Here is a 21,965-nt window from a genome sequence, read left to right as displayed (position 1 = left end):
CATCTAGGTTGCTTCCATGTCCTGGCTATTATAAACAGTGCTGCGATGAACATTGGGGTACACGTGTCTCTTTCAATTCTGGTTTCCTCGGTGTGTATGCCCAGCCATGGGATTTCTGGGTCATAAGGCAGTTCTATTTCCTGTTTTTTAAGGAATCTCCACACTGTTCTCCATAGTGGCTGTACTAGTTTGCATTCCCACCAACAGTGTAAGAGGGTTCCCTTTTCTCCACACCCTCTCCAGCATTTATTGCCTGTAGACTTTTGGATTGCAGCCATTCTGACTGGCGTGAAATGGTACCTCACTGTGGTTTTGATTTGCATTTCTCTGATAATGAGTGATGTTGAGCATCTTTTCATGTGTTTGTTAGCCATCTGTATGTCTTCTTTGGAGAAATGTCTGTTTAGTTCTTTGGCCCATTTTTTGATTGGGTCGTTTATTTTTCTGGAATTGAGCTGCAGGAGTTGCTTGTATATTTTTGAGATTAGTTGTTTGTCAGTTGCTGCATTTGCTATTATTTTCTCCCATTCTGAAGGCTGTCTTTTCACCTTGCTTATAGTTTCCTTTGTTGTGCAGAAGCTTTTAATTTTAATTAGGTCCCATTTGTTTATTTTTGCTTTTATTTCCAATATTCTGGGAGGTGGGTCATAGAGGATCCTGCTGTGATTTATGTTGGAGAGTGTTTTGCCTATGTTCTCCTCTAGGAGTTTTATAGTTTCTGGTCTTATGTTTAGATCTTTAATCCATTTTGAGTTTATTTTTGTATATGGTGTTAGGAAGTGTTCTAGTTTCATTCTTTTACAAGTGGTTGACCAGTTTTCCCAGCACCACTTGTTAAAGAGATTGTCTTTTCTCCATTGTATATTCTTGCCTCCTTTGTCAAAGATAAGGTGTCCATAGGTGCGTGGATTTATCTCTGGGCTTTCTATTTTGTTCCATTGATCTATATTTCTGTCTTTGTGCCAGTAATACACACCTACTACTTGCTTAGCTGGGGGACACAGAACCTTAGCATGATCCATTCTTTCAAGGCATTTACAATGTAAACTTGTCACAATGATACTTTGAAATCACACTGAAATCTACGCATCCAGGTAAGTGCTCACCTTGCTTGGTGTAGCTACTGCTCAAACTGCCTTTGGAAATAATTAAACACTAAGAATCGATTTAATTATTTTAAGCTCACAGTTTGTTTTTATTCTAAACTGTGCTACTTACCTTGGCCACCATTTTATTTGAGATTTATTATTCTTGCTATTTAGTTGCTAAGTCATGTCCTGTTCTTTACGACTTCATGGACTGTGGCGCACTAGGCTCCTCTGTCCATGGGGTTCTCCAGGCAAGAATACTGGAGTGGGTTGTGAGTTCTTTCTTCAGGGAATCTTCCAGAACTAGGGATCAAATCAGAGTCTTCCACCTTGGCAGGTGGATTCTTTACCACTGAACCACCAGGGAAACCCTTATCTGATACTTAATTCTAAAAATCTAATTCATCCTCAAAGGAGGAAAATTTGCTATTGCTATTTGTGTGGATGTAGTACACAGATACACACATTCATATAGAAAGACACATACGTATATATTCTGTGGTTTATGAGGGCAATTCCCAAAGGACTGGAAAAAAACATCAGTGCTTGTCCAACAGGAATATATGAGCCATACATGTAAATTTTGATTTTCTAATAGTTATATTCTAAAAAGGACAGCATCACTGACTCAATGGACATGAGTTTGAGCAAACTCCGGGAGATAGTGAAGGACAGAGAAGCCTGGTGTGCTGCAGTCCACAGGGTGACAAAGAGTTGGACATGACTTAACAAGTGAACAACAACAATGAAAAGTAGAAAGAAACAGATGAAATTAACTTTAATAACACTTTTTATTTAAACTAATATATCAAAAATATTATCATTCCAATATGTAATCAATATAAACATTATTGAGAAATTAAACTTTTTTTTCATACCAAGTCTTTGAAATTCAGTGTGTATTTTATTCTTATAGAATAGTTCAACTTGGATCCACCACATGTCAACAGTTCAAGAGCCACATGTGGCTAGTGACTGCCAGACTAGAGAGGGCAGGATGGAATATTTAGAGCTATGGCTGTCATACCAAAAAAAAAAAAAAAAGTAAAAGTGACCTATCCCCTACACATCTTACTCTGCAAAGTAATGACTCTAAGAGGTATAATACACGGATGCAAGTGAAATGCTGTTGAGTGACAACAGCTTGTGAGCACACTTAACTTGGGGTATAAACACTAAATAATGCCAGAGTTTGTGGAAAGGATGATTTCAAAAGGCCAAAGTCATCTTCATGATTCATTAGTAAAGGACAGGCAATCGGAGAAGAGAGAAGGGTATTTTACAATATTTAAGGGTAAACCCTTTCAGACAAAAAATAATGGTACTAACACACCAGGAAAAACTTAGTTCAACAAATGAAAGATGAGAGTCGATCACACAACTATGATACGAACCCAGGGAGTGGACTTGTAAGTAGTGAGCAACTCTTTCATGAAAGAGGCTCTTTAAAACATTAAGCAGAGAAGTACTACTAAGCTACATGAAATTTGGAACTGAGATACAAAAATGGTAGAAACTATTTTTTGGTACTAAAAGTGGTACAAATGATTTACATGGTAACGTCTGATTCATAATCTCTTTATACTCTCTGGACCTCAGTTAACTCAAGTGTAAAATAAAGTGGATACGACCCTCAGGTCCCTTACAGCTAGAGTGACCTGTGATTTATTGTGCAAACCTGGACACTTTCAAGAGTAAAAGGGGCACTATTAATAATTATGCTGGGATAAGAGGTATAAACTAGAACCGTTTCACGGCCATAAAACTATATGATCCTCTTCTACCAAACGGATGCAACAGCTACTCCTATGCAGGGATGTGGAGCTGATCAAAGTCCAGGCGTGTTCTTATTACCTCTGCGTGGCCACAGAGGCCTTGTGGGCTAATATACACTGATCTGAGTGAGGCAGCTTCGCCTCTCCCCCCAGAGCATTTTAAATTGGTTTGAATTTGGGAACAGGATTCCATATGGACAGAGCTGGACTCTGACAGCCTGAATATATTTACTGAAGACAACAAATCATTGACAGACTAAATGTAACAGAGGAAAGGCCTGGCCTGCTTGTACTCAGAATCTGACTTTGTAATTGTAGCCTCCTTTAGACAGGCCTAATCAATTAGAAGAGGCTGATTTTAACCAGTTGCAGGCTCATTACCCTGCATTCCAGTTTGTGTTGATGAAAATCAGTTTCAGTCTGTGGCCTGGAACTCATGTACAGCACTTCCTGCAGCCTCTTATATAAACACATCAAAACATTTTTTTTTTTTTGGAGCTGCCCCTCTCCGTTTTAAGAAAACCACTTTGTGAATCATGATGAAAATAGAACAACTGCATGTGGATCTGGGGCCCATACCAGGAAACATACGTGACACCAAGGAACATGTACAAAGTCAGAGCTTGAGGTGGTGCATGGTAGATTGGAGACTGAGTCTCAAATATCTAGGCTCCAGCAACAAATGAGTCCACTCGGTTATTGCCGCAAAATGGAACAGAATGAACTCCTGAGTTACTGAAAATGACAAGAGTCGAGTCCAGACTCTTCCCGGAATGACCAAATAGAAAACAAACTTGCAACTAAACAAGGACAAGTTTCCTTGGGAAGCTTTTATGAAGGAAGCGTATGACACTAAGTGTAATTTTGATATGTGGTTTAGTCTTGCAAAAGTAGAAGTGGGGGAGTGCGTGGGAGAGCCATTCAAAACCCCACCTACATTTCAAAGACCTGTAATCACTCCAAAATATAATGTAACTGTGAATCATACCTGGCTGGTTGCCTTTTGAGAGTTTGTCAAGGCAGCAAGTCAACAGGAAGAGGATATCAATATACACAGCTCTGGTCACCAAACATGGATTTTGCCTAGAAAGGTAAAGAACAGAAAATAAATTGGTAATTTTTCTCTCTGAGGCCTGGGCCACAGAAAAGAGAAAATGGGTATTTTCTACCAGGCATATCATAAGGCTTAGAGAGTTGTGTGTGTGTGTGCTAAGTTGCTTCAGTCGTGTTCAACTCTCTGTGACCCTATGGACTTGTAGCCCACCATGCTCCTCTGTCCATGGGGATTCTCCAGGCAAGAATCCTGGAATGGGTTGCCATGCCCTCCTCCAGGGGATCTTCCTGACCCAGGGATTGAACCCATGTCTCTTGTGTCTCCTGCACTGGCAGGCGGGTTCTTTACCACTAGCGCCACCTGTGAGCCCCAGAGAGTTGTAACAAATGCTAAAAATGATGGACAGTCACCGATGGTGACAATGGTGAAATTTTCATTTCTCATGAAAAGAAAATGAAAATAAAACCTTAGTGCTTATGGTGGAGGTTGGGACTGTGTTTGTACAAAACAGAAAATTCTATGCTCTGGCGCCAAAGAAAATTAACTGAAAACAAACAAAAACCAATACCCTATTCCAGTTACATGAAGACAAGAGGGAAGTAGGGAATATGACACCATATTCTATTATCTTCCTCTTAACTGGACAAATTTAGGGGAAACATCATTGGTTATGAATATCAGTGATTTAGCATTTTGGAGGAGAATTGCACTCACAAATGATAAACTGTATTTACAGACTTAAAAAAGCAACTGAAAAAACAAACATGAAAGTATTAACAAACACTATTGACAGACATTCCTTTCCTGATAAATGAGATTTTTTTTTTCTTCTTTCAATAAATGGAGGTCTTTTTACTCTTTGAACCACATGCTGGAAAAAGTGGGCTTGGCTTGAGGGGGTCTAGATCAAAATGGAAGAATGAAGACTTTTTTTTGAGAATAGTACTGAATCTCCCTGACTCTGAGCCTCAGTTCATACTGGTCAAGAAAAGTGCCCAAACCTCCCAAGGGTACTAATAATTCAGTTGGGAAAGAATCCGCCTTCCAATGCAGGAGACGCAAGAGACACAGGTTCAGTCCTCGGGTCAGGGAGATCCCCTGGAGGAGGAAATGGCAACCCATTTCAGTATTCTTGTCTGGAAGCTTTCGTGGACAGAAGAGCCATTGGGTGGCAAAGAGTCAGATGTGACTGAGCACATGCACACGAGAGGTAAAAACAACAGGGACAGACCTGGGTTTGAACCCCGGCTTTTTGCCATCTAGTATCTCTGTGACCTGAATCAGATTTCTGACGGGCACAATGGACCCCGCAATCACCTCACTGAGAGTCACTGTGAGCATGTGATTCGCGTGTTCCCTGCTCTGCTCCTCTGCCTCCAACCTAGGATGAGGGAACGACATGAGTTCCAGCTAGTATATTTCCATCTGGCTTGATCCTTTGATGTATCCTTCTCACTTCCTATAAGTTAAGTTTTACCATTTCTCTAAAGTTTATTCTCACTCTATCCTGAACTGCCCATATCCTAGGGGCATGCGATATCTGCACGAAAAGCAAACCAGATACTTTTCCATTAAAACAAAACTGTCTTGTTTCAAGATTTCCCTGTTGCTGACCTGCCTCATTTCTGTTCCCTGACTTACTTCACCTACAGTAGCTGCTTGCTCCCTGACTCTGACTCTGCCATAATGACTAGTTTATATGTACACTTCACATTTGGCCTAGTTTCATGCCTATGCCCAGTTATTTTTAAAAATTAGTTTTAAAAAACAGGTAGCACATGCACATGGTATAAAAATAACTCAAACAGTACAGAAGGGTATGCAGTAAAAATGAAGTTCCTTTTCCATGCCCCCACCCTCTACCCACATGGTCTGTTCCCCTGAGGCAACCGCTATTGCTGCTTTCTAGAGCGTATCCTTCCAGGCACATTTTACAAGCATCTATCTATAGCTACCCACTTGTTTATTTTTATATAAGTAGTGGTTTACTACTTACTGAGTTCTGAGCATTACCTTTTTTTCACTAATACATTTAAGATATCATTCTATTAAAAAACACAGATTTGCCTCATTTCTGAAATGGTTGTGAACTGTTCCATTTCATGGACGTACCCGTCCCCTAATGAAATAAGTCAGACTGTTTAGGATATTTTGCTGAAAACAATGATGTAATAAAGATATATGTATATTAGTTTATGCATATGAATGGATATTCAAAAGAGAAATCCGTAGAAGCTTAAGTGCTGGATCAAGATATTCATGCATTTAAAATTTTGCTTCATTTAGATCAGATGCTCTCCAAAGAGACTGGGACTACTTATGCTTTCGCCAACAGTGTTTAAGATTCCCCTCCAGCTCCAACAATCTGACTCACACTGTGATTAAACCTTTTGACCTTTGCCAAGGTGATAAGTGGAAAAACAGTACCTCATCATTTTAAGTCATAATTATTTTATATGAAGTTGCCCATCCCTTCATAAGCTTTTCAAAAATATCTTAATTTCCTTTCCTATGAACTGTGATCAAATCTCCGATCTATTATGTTATTGGTATTTTCCTTATTGATTTGTAGGAGCTCTTTGTATATTAAGGAAATCTGTCCTTTGTCATATGTGTTGCAAATATTTTTTTGCAGTTTATCATCTGACTTTAAACTTATTTACAGTACTTTTCTGGAATTCAAAACTGTTTGGTTTAATGCAGTCAAATATATTATTTTTATCTTCTGGATTTTATGTCATGCTACCAAAGTCTAACCTTTCCTCAATATAGATTTATATATTTTTCTTTAGTACTTTTTCTTCTAGTACTTTATAGTTCCATTTATTTATTTCTTTATTTGTGGCTGTGCTGTATCTTCATTGCTGCACCTGGGGTTTCTCTAGTTGCTGTGAGTGAGCTTCTCATTGTGGTGGCTTCTCACTGCAGAGCACAGGCTCTAGGCTGCATACGCTGCAGTACTTGCAGAGGGCTGGCTCAGTAGTTGTGGAGTATGTGCTTAGTTGCCCGTGGCATGTAGAATCTTCCTGAGGCAGGGATCGAACTCAGGTCCCCTACATTGGCAGGCAGATTCTTAACCACTGAACCACCAGGGAAATCTTAGTTTCATTTTTTGTTCTTGGCAACACTCTGATCTATTTGGAATTTACTCTCCCCAAATCTTACCTTTATATTTTGTCTCTATTCAGTTTTCCTCAGGTCAGTCAAATTTGACTTGTGAAGTTGAAAAGTCCATAGTCTACAAAAATTACTTTAATAACAGTATCATTCCCTGTTCTGGCATGTCCACTGTTTAAAATGTGGGATATCTTTCCTCCTCCCAATGGAAAATCACTCAGGACAGAAAGCAAGGAAACCTAGTGCAAAGGGTTAATGAATTATCAGACATGAAGCACAGGGCTGAATAATAAACGGCCTGCAGATAGCAGGATGAATGCCTCCTGAACATCCAGCTGCGAGCCAGGTGCTGGAAAGAGATGCACAAGAGATGATTTCTGGCCTCGGAGAGTTCTGTCTTGTTTTGGAGAAAAAAATACAGACAAAACTCGGGACAGGATGTAAGGAGTTAAAGGAAAGAACATAATAGGGTGGACTAGAAACATGGACGGAGAAGGCAATGGCACCCCACTCCAGTACTCTTGCCTGGAAAATCCCATGGATGGAGGAGCCTGGTAGGCTGCAGTCCATGAGGTCGCTAAGAGTCGGATACGACTGAGCAACTTCACTTTCACTTTTCACTTTCATGCACTGGAGAAGGAAATGGCAACCCACTCCAGTGTTCTTGCCTGGAGAATCCCAGGGACAGGGGAGTCTGGTGGGCTGCCGTCTGTGGGGTCGCACGCAGTCGGAAACGACTGAAGTGACTTAGCAGCAGCAGCAGCAGAAACATGGGAGAGATGTATGAAGACCTAAGCCCAAATGTAAACAACAGGAGGAATTTAGACAGACAAAGCTGACAAGCAAGGGGATTTTGAGAGGGGGCAATAGAGGCAGGAAGAAAGGAGTCTAGCTGGTCTGGGGACCCATGGGAGATGGGATACTCTGTGCTAACTGGTGCTCCTTGGTATAAAAATGTACTGCCTGCTCCATTTGACCTCACAGGGTCATAACTTCTCACCTGAGATGTTTTCCTGCTAATGGAGTCACATAGAACCATAAAGGGAAGTTTTTGGGAAATTGGTTTGACTTTCAAGCTCAGGGAGGAACCTAGTTTCCATGATATTTTTAGCTAAATTAATATATTTTAGAACAGTTCTAAATGAATAGAGGAAATGTTGGCTATCTTTACGTCCCCCTGCCAGGCTGAAGTGTTCTGCACCTTCTCTTGGCCTGGCACAGGCTGCCAACCTTCCTGGCAGCCTGGGACTCGGCAGGGACCACTCTGACTGCTCCCAGAACTGAGCTTCTACGCCAAGTCTGATGTAGTCAACGAGATCGTGGGAGGCTCCCTCAAATTCTGCTGCTTTCGATTCCAGGAAACAGAGAGGATCTGGGGCTACAAAGGAGTCCATCCATGGCTTCTCCTTCAAGACTGACTCAGAGAGAAATTCTGGCCCAGAGCCCACTGTGCAAGGCTCCACCCTTGAGGAGAGCCACAGCCTCACAGCATCGCTGTCTGGAATCAGAGTTGGGCTTCACTCTGAATTGGCTTCTAAGTCAGGAAAATAATTTTTTTTTCTTTTTCTCTCCCTGTTACTTGGTGTTTGTTCTGACTTGGAAATGGTACACTGTGAGTTCAGGGTGAGCCAGAGGTTTGTTCTCGGTCTGTCAAGCCACTTTGATGATGGGAATAAAATCCTGGGAAAGAGCAAGCCAGCTGGACAGGAAACCAAGCCACAGGGTTTTGGTGGGTTGGGGTTTTTTTTTCCTGCCCCTAGATGGAAAAATCCTGGCACAGGGCATGGTATAATAAAGATTGAGAGTTCAAAAAAAAAACTCAGGAGTGGTCGGGGTCTAACAAATGGGCTAAAAAACAGCATAATAGAGGTTTTAGAACGAGTAACAGGAATCAGGTACTATGAGGACTGAGTACATAAATAAAGCGAAATGCAGGCCTTGTTAAATCTTTCTTCCACTCTTTTTATCACTGGTCCCTTGACATATATCCACCCAAGAACTCGATCTCTGAACTTCATTAAACCTCCTGCCCTCTCTCCTGGAAGCTGGGGGAGGCAGAAGGCAGAGGAGAGAGAGTAAGGCTTCCCAGACATGTTTACAATGGCCCTAGTGTCTGGAGGACACCAGAAGCTCTTGGGAAGCCTGTGATAAATTATTCACTTCTTCTGTCCCTTCCGGAATCCCAGTGGCAGCAGAGATTTTTAACTGAAGCCCATTCATTCAGAAAACATTTACTAAGAGGAAACTGAGAGCCCAAAATAATGCCAGGGTATGGATATATGAAGACGAAATGAGTCAGTGGCATTCATCACTGCCCTCAAGAAACTTAGAGTCCTGAATTGTGTTTTTCAAACTGTAGGTTATGACCCATTTTGTTGGTTATGAAATAAACTAGTAGGTTTAGATGACCACCTACTAGTACTAAGAGAAAGCCTAAGAGAAAGAAAGGAAGGAAGAGGAAGTGGGGATGGAGGAAGGAGGAGAGAGCTAGCTAGGGAAAGGGGGAGCAGTGAAAGATAATCTCATTGCATCAAAGCAGTCAGGGTAAGCATCGCTCCCTTAAATTGTTAAATATAGGACTTCTAGAAAATTTTTGCCCAGAAAGAATTTTTAATAAATTATCTTTGATATAATTTATAAAATGCGATAACTTTGAGTAAAAATATTGACTGATTTAGTCTAACGTCCTTTTCTTTTTCAGGTAATACGCCACCATCTATAATACCAAATGGTATCAGTGGGGTATTCTTGATATCCAAAATGATGGTGGATAACATTCCTGAAATTAAATCTTCTAAATCTTGAGTAAATTCCCTCTCATTGTATTTTTCTACAAACTGTTCATATCTTATGTAGACAGTAAAATTTACATTATGTAAGATTTCACAGGTATGTTTGTGTATATATCCACACAGATATATACACGGGGAACAAAGATACATACTAAGTCATCTGTAAAGTCTCTTTCTGGCTGTGAATGGCTGTCAGAAAACCTTGAAAGGCCGTGGTTTAGTGAGAGAAACACACAACCAATCATGTGGTATGACTGGTGCTCAAAGGAGGGTTGACAAGAATAAAAATTAAGGGTGGAGCGGGGGGGAAACACCTCGGTAAATCCAGAAGTGCCTTTGCAGGAGGAGTCTAAGAGATGGACCGTGGGCAGAATGACTCCAGCAGAGGAAGCAGCATGTCCGAAGATGACGGCATGTTACGTGTTTGAAAAATAACAAGAAGTACAAAGGGGATGTGGAATGGATGGGACAGTAGGAAATGACGCAAGATGATGACATGCCCCAAATGGAAGTGCTTAGGAGTGACCTTTCAGAGCTCCAAAAGCTCCAAATGGTCCCAGGTGGGACCCCACTGGTCCACTGGACGGCTGGGGCCCCCGGGGCCCATTAGCATGCAGCCTTGGAGGGTTCCCAGCAAGAAACAGACAGTTCACTTTGGACATATTTTTGCTTGTCACCTTGGATGACTTTTTCAGAAGAATTCACTGCCATCCTCAGAGGGCTGAAAACAACTGTTCTGGCTTTAGGCTGCTAGTGTCTGTTAAGGTTTGCTGCTGCTGCCAAGTCGCTTCAGTCGTGTCCGACTCTGTGCGAGCCCAGAGACGGCAGCCCACCAGGCTCCCCCATCCCTGGGATTCTCCAGGCAAGAACACTGGAGGGGGTTGCCATTTCCTTCTCCAATGCATGAAAGTGAAAAGTGAAAGTGAAAGTCACTCAGTCATGTTCTACCCTCAGCGACCCCATGGACTGCAGCCTTCCAGGCTCCTCTGTTCATGGGATTTTCCAGGCAAGAGTACTGGAGTGGGTTGCCATTGCCTTCTCCACTGTTAAGGTTTAAGTCCTGAGAAATCTATCTGGACTTCAACACAGTCAAGGTCGAAGGTCACTCGAGACCCCAGGGAATTACTCTCTCCCAGAATCCTGATTAGACTCATGGTTTAACTTAATTATCTAGAAACCTTTACTAAGTACCATGGGGTGCATCCTACTTGGAACAGGAGTAGAGAAGGGGACACGTTCTGGCCTTGACGAGCTTATGGTCGTGTGTGTGTATGTGTGTGTGTGTGTGTGTGTGTGTGTGGTGGTAGAGGGTGTATGTGGAGAAAAACAACACACACACAAAACAATGTGAGAGAACATCATGGAGGAAGGGCCTGGAGATGTGGAAAGACTCCGCGAGTGAATGGAAAGCGGGAATTTCAGACAAGAGAGTTCACTTCGCAAAGATCCCAAGATGGAAGCAAGCTTGCCGCATGCTGGGAAGAATGAAGTCCAGAGAATCAAACAGGTGCAGCTGGCCAGCTTGACAGCTTGGAGTGACTCTGGGTCGTGAGTCCTGGCAGGGGCCCATCAAGGTCCATGGCAATCTCTCCCTCTAATCTGGGATCCTCTGTGAACTCACTCCCATTCAGGTCACGTCTGGTCTGCACCACAGTGGCTACAAAGCCTCTTGCCATGGAGCCAGCACTGAGCTTAATGAAGCAGTATTCTGGGGATCACCCCCAGGACTGAAACAGGCTGGAAAGAAGAAAGCCGGAAAAAAAAAAGAGAGAGAAAGGAGGTGAAGAGGAAGGCAGAGAGCGGGCAGGTAAGAAGCTGGGCCACAGGTGGGAGGAGCAGAACAATGCGGTGGGGAAAGAGGCAGAAAAGGGAGGGTAGAAATGGTCTCTAACTGTCCCCACACCCCGCCACAGTCCCCTCACTGGACACACATCAAGCCACACCATGTCCTGTACTTAAAACTCACTTCCAAGCCTGTCCTCTAGGAATCTGTCCCTGACTAACAATCAGAGACTGGCCTCGGAGAACAGTGTGAATGGCGGACGTCTCTTTGGACTTCCTCTGATCTCCCAGAGATCCCGCTGGCCATCTTTGTACTCCTCTGCAGTCTGAGACTCTGCAATGGTAGCTGTCCGCAGACCAGATGCCATCTCGCCTTACATTTGGTTATAAGAGGAAGAGCTGCCGCGGTGAGGAGCCAGGAGGTACTTCTCTGATGTGGGCCGCATGAAGTCATATAAATGTGGAAGTGTAAAGTAAATAAAAAGGACCCCTCTCTCCCTTCTGATTTCCATTTTTACCACGGCCCCCAGCCACGCAATCATTCCTATGACATTTCTGGAGAAACAATAGGGGATTTGTTTAAACCAAGATGCCAAATGGTCAGGAACTGCAGAATATATAAGTTCTTGCCCCCACTCTGTAACATACAGAATTCAGATCTGCATGCAGGGCCAGCTGGCAGCAGCACGCAGGGCCAACACCCCGTTAGCCACGCCCTGGCTGGCTAACACCCGCTCCCGGCCCTGCTCATTTACCTTGTGCTCCCCCGGGGGAGGGGAGGCTGGTGGCAGCAGAACTCCATTTTTATGGTATGTTCCAGCTTCCATCCAGCCTTTCTTGGTCTGGAGCTCTGCTAGTATTTATACTCACACCCACACATATGAGCTGCCCCACAGCCCTCCTATTGGGATTCTCCTTTTAAAGTGAAGCCATCTTCATGCCCTGCTCTGGGTATTGACCAATGTGTAAGGAGTTCTTACCAAGTTGTCAGGCACAAGGCAAGAGACCATGAGCTGTGAGTCTGTCCAGAAAGGGACCATATGTCCAAGCCATATGCTCTAGGGCACAGGGGCTGCCCCTGGAAAGGCTGCCTCGTGTCCGACTCTTTGCAGCCCCGTGGACTATACAGTCCATGGAATTCTCCAGGCCAGAATACTGGAGTGGGTTGCCATGCCCTCCTTCAGGGAATCTTCCCAACCGAGGGATCGAACCCAGGTCTCTCACATTGCAGGCGGATTCTTTACCAGCTGAGACAACAGGGAAACCCTCCTTTGCCTCTGTGAAAAGAGGACCCCAACTACTCTACCAAGGTTCTGAGTAGGCACTTGGCAAAGGCCCAGGCAGTCTGCATAAGGCCCTAGGGCTCTGCTTAGGTCAAGGTCAAAGTCACAGCCGCCTCTGCTTCCCAGGGGAGTGCTGCTATATGAGAGGAAGCCCACCAGCTCAATGCCAAGGCTTTGTATTTCCCTCCAGGAAGGCTCACCTGCCTTTTCAGAGGACCCCCAGGGAGCCACCCACCCCTCCCAGAGGCCCTCATATTTTTCCATCTTTCTATTAGGCATCTTTTTCTCATTAATGTACTAACACTCAAGTTATGTGGAGAGAATGAGGAAAAAGAGACCTTGTGTGGGGGTTGGGATTTGTTCAAAGCCTGAAGAAACCATTTTAGAGGGTGTATGTTTTTTATTCCTTTTATGAGAGATGCATGTTTCCCCCCCTCTGTGACTTGTTTAAAAGTAAAGTTTAATATGCTGCCAGAGAAATTGCTGGTTAATAACTTAATAAGCAATGTGCTAGGGATTATGGGAGAAAGGTAGTGTCCAAGAAAACTTTTATTGTACAGTTTAGGGCTTGGATTAGCTTCAGTTATTACATAAAATGCTAACAGAAGTCCCCTTTCTTTTCAAACTTTACTTTCTTCCTAGATTATTTTTAAAAAATTAGAATATATAAGTGAGGTGAGTGAAAACTTCTACTAGCTGCAAGAGAAGTCTGAATGTAGATCACAGGTGAGGATTTCTAACAGTATAGTCCGAACTTTGTTCATGAAATCTTGGCGAAGCACACGCTTGGAAATTAGCCCTGGCCGCAAAAATAATATCAACTGCATTTTATTAAAAGTTTTATCTTCAAAAAACATTTTATCTTTAAAAAATTCTTGAGAGGAGAAAAATAGGCATTATTATTCCCATTTTTATAAATCAACAAAGTAGCTCACATAGCTCAAGTGACCTGTCCAAGATCAGGGCAGAAACCAAGAATAGCATCAAAGTTTTCTAGACAAATTGTATCTGTGAGTCCCAAACGCAGTGCGATGAAAGGGGAGAGGCTGGGCCGAACAATCAGAGCATGCTGCTTTGCACGCTCTGGTGGCGTGTCCTGGTGGCCAGTCTGGAGAAGAGTGAGGTTCGAAGTACAGCTGTTTCTGTGCAGGCCAGCAGAAAGGCCTGTTTTCAACATGGCCAACAAGACTGATAAAGACTTCATTATCTGACAATAAATATTCCCTATTTGCTTAGCTCTTTCGTACTTGCATGCCCATTACTCACTATGTTCTTTTCCATCTTCACCCACTTCCCATTTTGGATCTTCCAACTTAACAGATAAAGAACTGACACCCGGGACTTCCCTGGTGATCCCATGGTTAAGACTCTGTGCTTCCAATGCAGGGGGCCCGAGGTTCAATCCCTGGTCAGGGAACTAGATTCCACATGCCACAACTAAGACCCCTGAGCAGCCAAATAAGTAAATAAATGTTAAAACCAAACCAAACAAAAGAGGCCCAAGGAAGTTAGAGGCCACCCGTCACTGGTTAGCAGCTGAGCTGGGGGCCAGAACACAGACATGCTACCAGCGAGTATATCTTGCCCCACCTCAACCTCAAGGAGGCGTGCTCACAGCTAGAATCTTTTCCACTCAACCAGGGCCTCTTAAAGTGACCCCCTGTAGGTACCCAGGAACACAGGGCCTTCGGGCTGGTAAGGGTCCCTTCCGGCTCAAGCGGGACTAAGTTCCTGATTGTGAGGGGAAGCTATTTCCAGAGACCTGCAGACCAGTCCAATCGCTGAGGAAGGCTGGGCATCACTGGCAGCGAGGAGGAGAGTGAGGCTTCGGAGGGTCTCTCTCAAACCCGCTCCCTTGACTTATTCACATAAGGCCTGTCCACGTGCCCCACAAGCCTTCGGAGGGTCTCTCTCAAACCCGCTCCCTTGACTTATTCACATAAGGCCTGCCCACATGCCCCACAAGCCTTCGGAGGGCCTCTCTCAAACCTGCTCCCTTGACTTATTCACATAAGGCCTGCCCACATGCCCCACAAGCCTTCGGAGGGTCAGCCCAAAGCCTGGCCAATTAGGACAAAGGCACCAGCGCTAAGTTGGTTCAATATGAGGACAGAGAAGCAGGAAGCCAAGCGAGGCCTCCAGGCGTGTGCCTGCTAGGTCTGCGTGTTGCCGGAAAGCCTGCCCTCAAGTTACTGACTTCAGTTAAAAGCAATGTCTCCAGAAGATCAACAGTGAAAAACAGCTATAGAGTCAGAAGAATTATGTACATACTAGTGCTTAGTAACATGTAAGCATGATGCGTGGGTCATGTCAAGCAGCAGTCAGTCAGCTGAGGGTGGATTTCTGGGGAAAGGGGATCTGGAGAAGCTGAGTTGTATTGGCAAGAAGGTCTAGTGATGGGGTCCTGACCAAGGAGGGCAGCTCCTGAGAGAAGGCCTTGGGCAGCCCAGAGGCTGAGGGTGGCAGTGTTTCCTACAAGGATGATCCAGCTGCAGCAAAGGAAGCAAGAGGACCAAGAGGCAGAAAACCAATTTGCTCTTGAAATCCCAAATATGGCTATCTTTGCAGCCAGACACATCTGTCAAGTAGGAAGAAGTCACCTGTCCCTTGTGTCTATTTTCCTGTCTACAGATACTGGTTTGGATTAGATTCCTGTTTTGAAATAATAAGGGGGCTTTCCTGGTGGCTCAGACAGTCAAAAATCTGCCTGCTATGCAGGAGACCCAGGTTCAATCCCTGGGTCAGGAAGATCCCCTGGAGAAGGAAATGGCTACCTACTGAAGTATTCTTGCCTGGAGAATCCCATGGACAGAGAAGCCTGGCAGGCTACAGTCCATGGGGTCATAAAAAATAGGACATGACTGAGCAACTAACACTTTCACTTTTTTGAAACCGGGAGTCAGGGTGCTCTTTGTAGTCCCTCTGAGGGCTCCAGTGGTTGATAAGCCATGTGGGTGGGCCTCCAGGCCCATATTTGCACCATATTTTCCATCTCTATTATCTCGAACATCTTGGACTTCCACTTAAGCTTGTGTTTGAAGAAAGGATTCCACTGGATTAGATGATCTCTACATTCCCTTTCCTGTTATAAACTCTGTGGTTCTACAGTCCTCTTAGCAATGTTGAGCAGACAGTAACCATGAAGTCTAAAATGCACATGGGCAGTACCTCTATTCGCATCACTAACTGCCCCGCCATGCAAAGGAGTTTCCAAGTACCAGACAGAGCTGGTGGGTTGCTACTAGGGAGCTTCTGTGAACCTCCAGCAGGGGCTGGAGAGTTTTTCAGTCACTGAGAGAGGCTGGGAAGGTGTAACCCGCTCCTCAGTGTGTCTCATCAGCATGGAGACAGCAGCCTATTTACTAGTCTGAGCTTACTGACTTCCTCTTCCCTCTTGGATCAGATTCAAATTCCTCTGGCTGACATTTAAGGCCTGCCACAACTGGTCTCTTATCAAATCTTGTACAGCTCTCCAAACACACCACGTCTTCTTTAGCTCTACACCCCCACTGGCCTAAATGCAAACACTTTCTCCACTAGGGTGTTCCTGACCCTGCTGTCCACCATCTTGACATGCTCTTTTCTCACCATTTACAGTGTTTCCAAATCACGCCCATTAAAACCTAGCTCAATTACCTAACTCCCCTAGGAAACCTTCCCTGGCTATCCCAATCCACATTCTTTTCTGAATTCTTATACTTAATATACATACTGCGGAATTAAGGATTCTATATGAATGTCACTGCTGGTTTTTTTCACATGGATAAGCTCTTTTCAACTAGACTGGATCATAACTAAACCTTGACAATAGAGGCTTAATTACATATATCTAAAGTGGTCTCTGCTTCTCAGGTGGCTCAGTGGTAAAGAATCCACCTGCCAATGCATGTGCTGCAGGAGACATGGGTTCGATCCCTGAGTCAGGAAGATCCCCTGAAAGAGGAAATGGCAACCTACTCCAGTATTTTTGCTAGGATAATCCCATGGACAGAGGAGCCTGGAGAGATACAGTCCATGGGGTTGCAAAGAGTCAGACACAACTGAGTGGTTGAGTATGCACATGTGTACAAAAATGGTCCCCACAATGTTGAGCACTACTAAAATTCCTTTCTTTGTAAGTGGACAATGAGACCTACACAGCTTATTTAACATCATAGGCTCTGTATCAGTGTAACTTCACTCATTCACCAATCTGTGAGAATTAACCTTACCTAACAATTAATGGCAACCCACTCCAGTACTCTTGCCTGGAAAATCCCATGGGCAGAGGAGCCTGGTAGGCTGTAGTCCATGGAGTTGCTAAGAGTCAGACACGACCGAGCGACTTCACTTTCACTTTTCACTTTCATGCATTGGAGAAGGAAATGGCAACTCCAGTGTTCTTGCCTGGAGAATCCCAGGGACGGGGGAGCCTGGTGGACTGCCGTTTGTGGGGTCGCACAGAGTCGGACACGACTGAAGCAACTCAGTAGCAGCAGCAGCAACAGCAGCAAGCCTTTATAGACTTCTCCCTTCTCCTCAAAGATGTCCTTGACATCCCATCCCCAACTAGCTGGCTTCTATAATACACTTTGACCTCATTCCAGCATTTACCAAATTCTTACATGTTTACAGTTAATTAAATCCATACCCATGTTATTCACTTGGTTTTTGAAATAGGGACAGTATCATTCATCTCTACATTCTCCACTGTGCCATCTGAATTGGCTTGGATTCATTGGTAATGGCTCAATGAAGGTAACCAAGGTGTTGATTTATCCAAAGGATGAAACCTGTCACATGCTAAGGAAAAAAAAAATAACCCACTATATTACAGTTTTACATAATATTATGAAAATGTGTTGAGGCCATTTAAAGCCTGCATCCCTTGCAAGCTGGGCAATGACAACACTGCCTAAATCTTCCAACAGCAATACCCCAAGAAGCCAACAGCTACAAGTGGAGCAAGACAGATCTTTCTGAGCCCTTTATCAAATGAATTACCACCTCCAGGCTAGGTTTGCAGATTTCTATATTTAAAACGTAGAAAGTTGGGGGTTGAATTCTTGATGTGCAGTTGCATAAACAAACTATTTTTATTTCTTGCTGCAGTAAGGAGGAAGCTTTGATCTTGGGCAACTTGTTCAAAGGCTCAGTTTAATATATTGATCACTTCTGAGGGCTTTTACCTGACTAGTTTCCATAAGTTCAGCCTGTCAACAAGAAATACCTCATGTAGTCTCAAGCTTCACTTCTTAAACAGCTTATTCCTTTAAAACTTGATGTAATTTTAAAAGGAATATCCAATGAAGAAAAGGTTTTGTGGACAAGGCTGTCCACTGCTTTGGGTTGAAATGTGCTAACTTAATGTTTCTCTCTGTTTTTAAAAATACAAACAGGATCTCATCCTGAGATATCATGACCTTGAACATTCCTGAGAAGTCTGAAAGGGAAGTGAACAAATGTCAACAAGCTTGGGTCTAAAATACACCAGCTTCATTTCTCTCATCATTCAAGTATGCACAAGGCTCAGAGAGACTTTGAATAGGCTGAGCTGGGGGATTAAAGAGGGGTCCTGATGAGATTCTCCCTCCCTGGTAAAATCTGGGGGTTGAAAGAAAAGCAATTAAAAGGGGGAGGGGCGGGGGAGTACTGGGAAAACTTTTATTTTGAGAAAAAGAAAAAGAGCATAGAAGAAACAAACCCGAAGCAAACCCAACCCCCAGTAATGCCTGGAAACTTGCTATGTAAGTAACCACCCCTGTTAAGACTTGCTTCCCTTACAGTTTTGGCAGGGATCACAAATGACAGCCTTAGAATGCCACATGGTCATCTGAATATTTTAACAACCCATCTCCACTGGATTCATTTCAGCAGCAGGGGAGTGAAATGCAACCTGCAGCTGTGGTGAAGGGCTAAGGCCCCTCGCAGGAGTTGTGAAAGAGGGACCTTTTCTTTGGGGAGGGGGGCTGGTCCAGAAGATGCGAGGGATAGGGGGAGGGCTAAGGGACACTGGGACAATGGAATCTGACCTAAATCCCAGGATTTCTGCCTGGGAAGTATAGTCTCTTGTGTGAATAAATCTGGTGGTTAGAAAATAACTGCTGTCTTCAGCTGTAAAGCAAAACAGAACTCTAAACCAGGACTTCTGCAGCTGGCCACAGACCCCCCCCTGGGGCAGAACTGGGATTGCCACACAAAAGCCAGCCTTAGCTTTGTCTTTATAAGCATATTTTTCTTATGTATTTAGATCCCAGGCCTTCCATGAGCATACCATGTCAGCTTAGAGGGGGCCAGTAAGAAGGCGAGAAAATGGGGAGAGCAAATGAGAGTATGAATAAGTGGGTGGATACAGAAGGAAGTCTAGGGAGATGGAAAAGACATGAAGGAGGGCCTGGGTGGTGTCAGGAGCACTGACAGGAAGTTGTATAGGGGAAGTGAATGGGTCATACAGCTAACACTTTCTGCAAATAAGAATTAACTTGGGGAAACAAATCATTGGGTCTGGGACAAAGAGGAAGTCTTCAACAAACATAATAAACTCCCTCCATCATCTCTTCCCTCCATCAGCACTGATTATTCAAAAATTTATTTCCCAAGGTTGCTTCCCTAGTAACCTTGGGACCTGTTCTTGTATTCCTGAGAGCCTGTTTTTCTCACCAGTGAAGTGAAAGTTGCTCAGTGGTGTCCGATTCTTTGTGACCCCATGGACTTCTCCAGGCCAGAAGACTGGGCTGGGTAGCCTTTCCCTTTGCCAGGGGATCCTCCCAACCCAAGGATCGAACCCAGGTCTTCCACACTGCAGGTGGATTCTTTACCAACTGAGCCACAAGGGAATCAGACTATTATTTCTCAACAGAGTATCAGACTATTATTATTTTTCAAAATGATGAATATTCACTGCATGCCAATGAAGCCTGGATCCTACCCTAGGCACTGAGTCCCCTGGGATGGCTGCCCAGACAATGGAGTGTGGACTCCCCATAGAGGCCGTGTGGTCTTCTTTGCTGCAGGTCACACCAGATGCATGGCAAAAGAATTCTGTGCTGATCCCTTCAGTAGCCTCACCCTCTCCTATGGCTCCAAGCTCCAGACACAAGCCCTGAGAATGAGGGGGTGAAGGTGGGAGTATTTCAAAGGGCGGGGTGATCCACAGTGGCTGACTCTCTGATCCTTGGCCCTCAAATGGGCACTGTCTCAGAAAGCAGCATCGGAATCACCTTGAAGCTCGTCAGAAAAGCAGAATCTCTGGCTCCACCCCAGGCCTACTAAAGGAGGCTCTTCATTCTAAGGGGCGCACAAGGTGATCCATGTGTACATTAAGGTCTGAGAAGCACTGTTATAGAAAATGTTCAGTTACCACCATTCAAAGCCCTGACTTAAAAGCACTGGCTAGATAAAGGCAATGTGGTCCAGTAGAAAGAGCCTGATGAGGAGCAGGCAGTTAAGCCCTCCAAAAACGTTAGCTGTTGTCAGGTAGGTGTTACAGCCTGGTCAGCTGTGTGAACACAGGCAAATCCCTCATCTCTCTGGGTTGCACTTTCCCACATGCATGGGGATGGGAGGGAACGACAATAACTTTATGATTCCTTCTGGTTCTAAAGTTCTAGGTCTACGGCTCTATTTGACAAGACTGTTTTGCTGCCTTCTCCATACTAAAGTAGGGGCTTTAATAAGTAGTTTCTATGTTTAATACAGCCTGGCATACAGCAGGACTTAATAAATATTTGTTGAATGAATGGGCAACAATCTGAATGGCCAGTAATGGAACAACGGTAAGGTCAACTTAAAGACTGATTTTTCAGGTGACAAAAATATGCTATCTTTAACAAATGATGTTTTCAAAGACTTTTTTCTTAATATAAAAATAGGCAAAAAAGCATTTTACTTTTAGTGATGCATAGACAGAAAAGCAAGAAAATAATTATCATAAGAAGTCTGGACAATAACCTTAGAGGAATGATAAAATACAAAAAGAGGTTTTAAAATATTTGTCACTAAAATTTTAAAAAATTGTGATAAAATAAGCATAGTATAAAATTTACCATCTTAACCATTTTAAGTGAACAGTTCAGGAGTGTGAAGCACACGCATGTGGTTGTGCCAGCACTCTCCAGAACTCTTTTTCATCCTGTAAAACGAAAGCTCTCTGAGTAGAACCCTAACTATTCGCTTTCCTGCCAGCCCCTGGCAACCACCATTCTACTCTGTCTCTCTGAATTTGACTACTCCAGGAACCTCACATAAGTGGAATCGTATAGTATTTGTATTTCTGTGATGGGTTTATTTCACTTTGCATAACGTGCTCAAGGTTCATCCATGTGGTACTCTGTGTTAGAATTTTCTTCATTTTTAAGCCTAAATAAGGTTCTCTTATTCATACCGTATTTGTTTATCCATTCATCTATCAATGGACACTTGGGTTACTTCTACTTCCTGCCTACTGTGAATAACACAACTATAACACGTACAAATATCTCTTCATGACTCTGCTTTCAATTCATTTGGGTCTATACCCAGAAGTATAATTGCTAGATCATATGGTAATTCTATTTTTAGTTTTCTGAGGAAACCCCCTACTATTTTCCATAGCAGCTACACCATAAAGAGTTTTCACATCTCACACACACACACACACACACACACACACATGCATGCTCACCACAAATACCAGACCCTGCTCACCACAACAGAGAAAGCAACAAAGACCCAGGGCAGCCAGAAATTAAAAAAAAAAAAAAGCCCATCCAAAAAAAACAAAAAAGAAGACTCTTCAACAAATGCTTTCGTATACTGTTAAATGGAAAAAGTGATAACTTACATACATACAGCTTAATTTCAACTACATTCAAAAAAATACAGGAAGAAAGATGAAGTAACTATGTATATATAACTGTTAACCAATAACAGTGGGCTCCACTGGATGTCGGTGAGAGCAGACTTATATTTTCTTCCCTAATTATCTATGATAAGCACAAACTACACGGACAGTCAAAAAAAAAAAGTGAAAGAAATTTAGTAGGACACATTTTTCTTCTTGGGCATCACACCATCCATCGCATGGAGTCTGACAGCCGATTTAGTTTACCACGTTT

At 43.5% G+C, this 21,965-nt stretch overlaps 1 protein-coding gene across 20 annotated transcripts in view; it reads right to left on the bottom strand.

The window, feature by feature from the left end:
• THADA (THADA armadillo repeat containing) overlaps positions 1-21,965 on the bottom strand; it is a 335,209-nt gene that overhangs the window by 79,630 nt on the left and 233,614 nt on the right. For all 20 annotated transcript variants that reach the window (XR_015137049.1, XR_015137050.1, XR_015137051.1 and 17 more), the window contains one exon: positions 3,852-3,946. Coding sequence is in view for 16 of the 20 variants with exons in the window: in XM_086327224.1 (XP_086183350.1) it covers positions 3,852-3,946 (95 nt within the window). In the remaining 4 variants the exon portion in view is untranslated. The remainder of the gene's footprint in view (positions 1-3,851; positions 3,947-21,965) is intronic.

This window comes from Bos grunniens, chromosome 11 (genome assembly GCF_055505025.1).
Source record: "Bos grunniens cultivar Pamir isolate PY7600 chromosome 11, Bosgru_T2T1.0, whole genome shotgun sequence".
NCBI lineage: Eukaryota > Metazoa > Chordata > Mammalia > Artiodactyla > Bovidae > Bos > Bos grunniens.
Note: the sequence above shows the minus strand (reverse complement) of the source record. Positions and strands in the feature narration are given on the sequence as shown.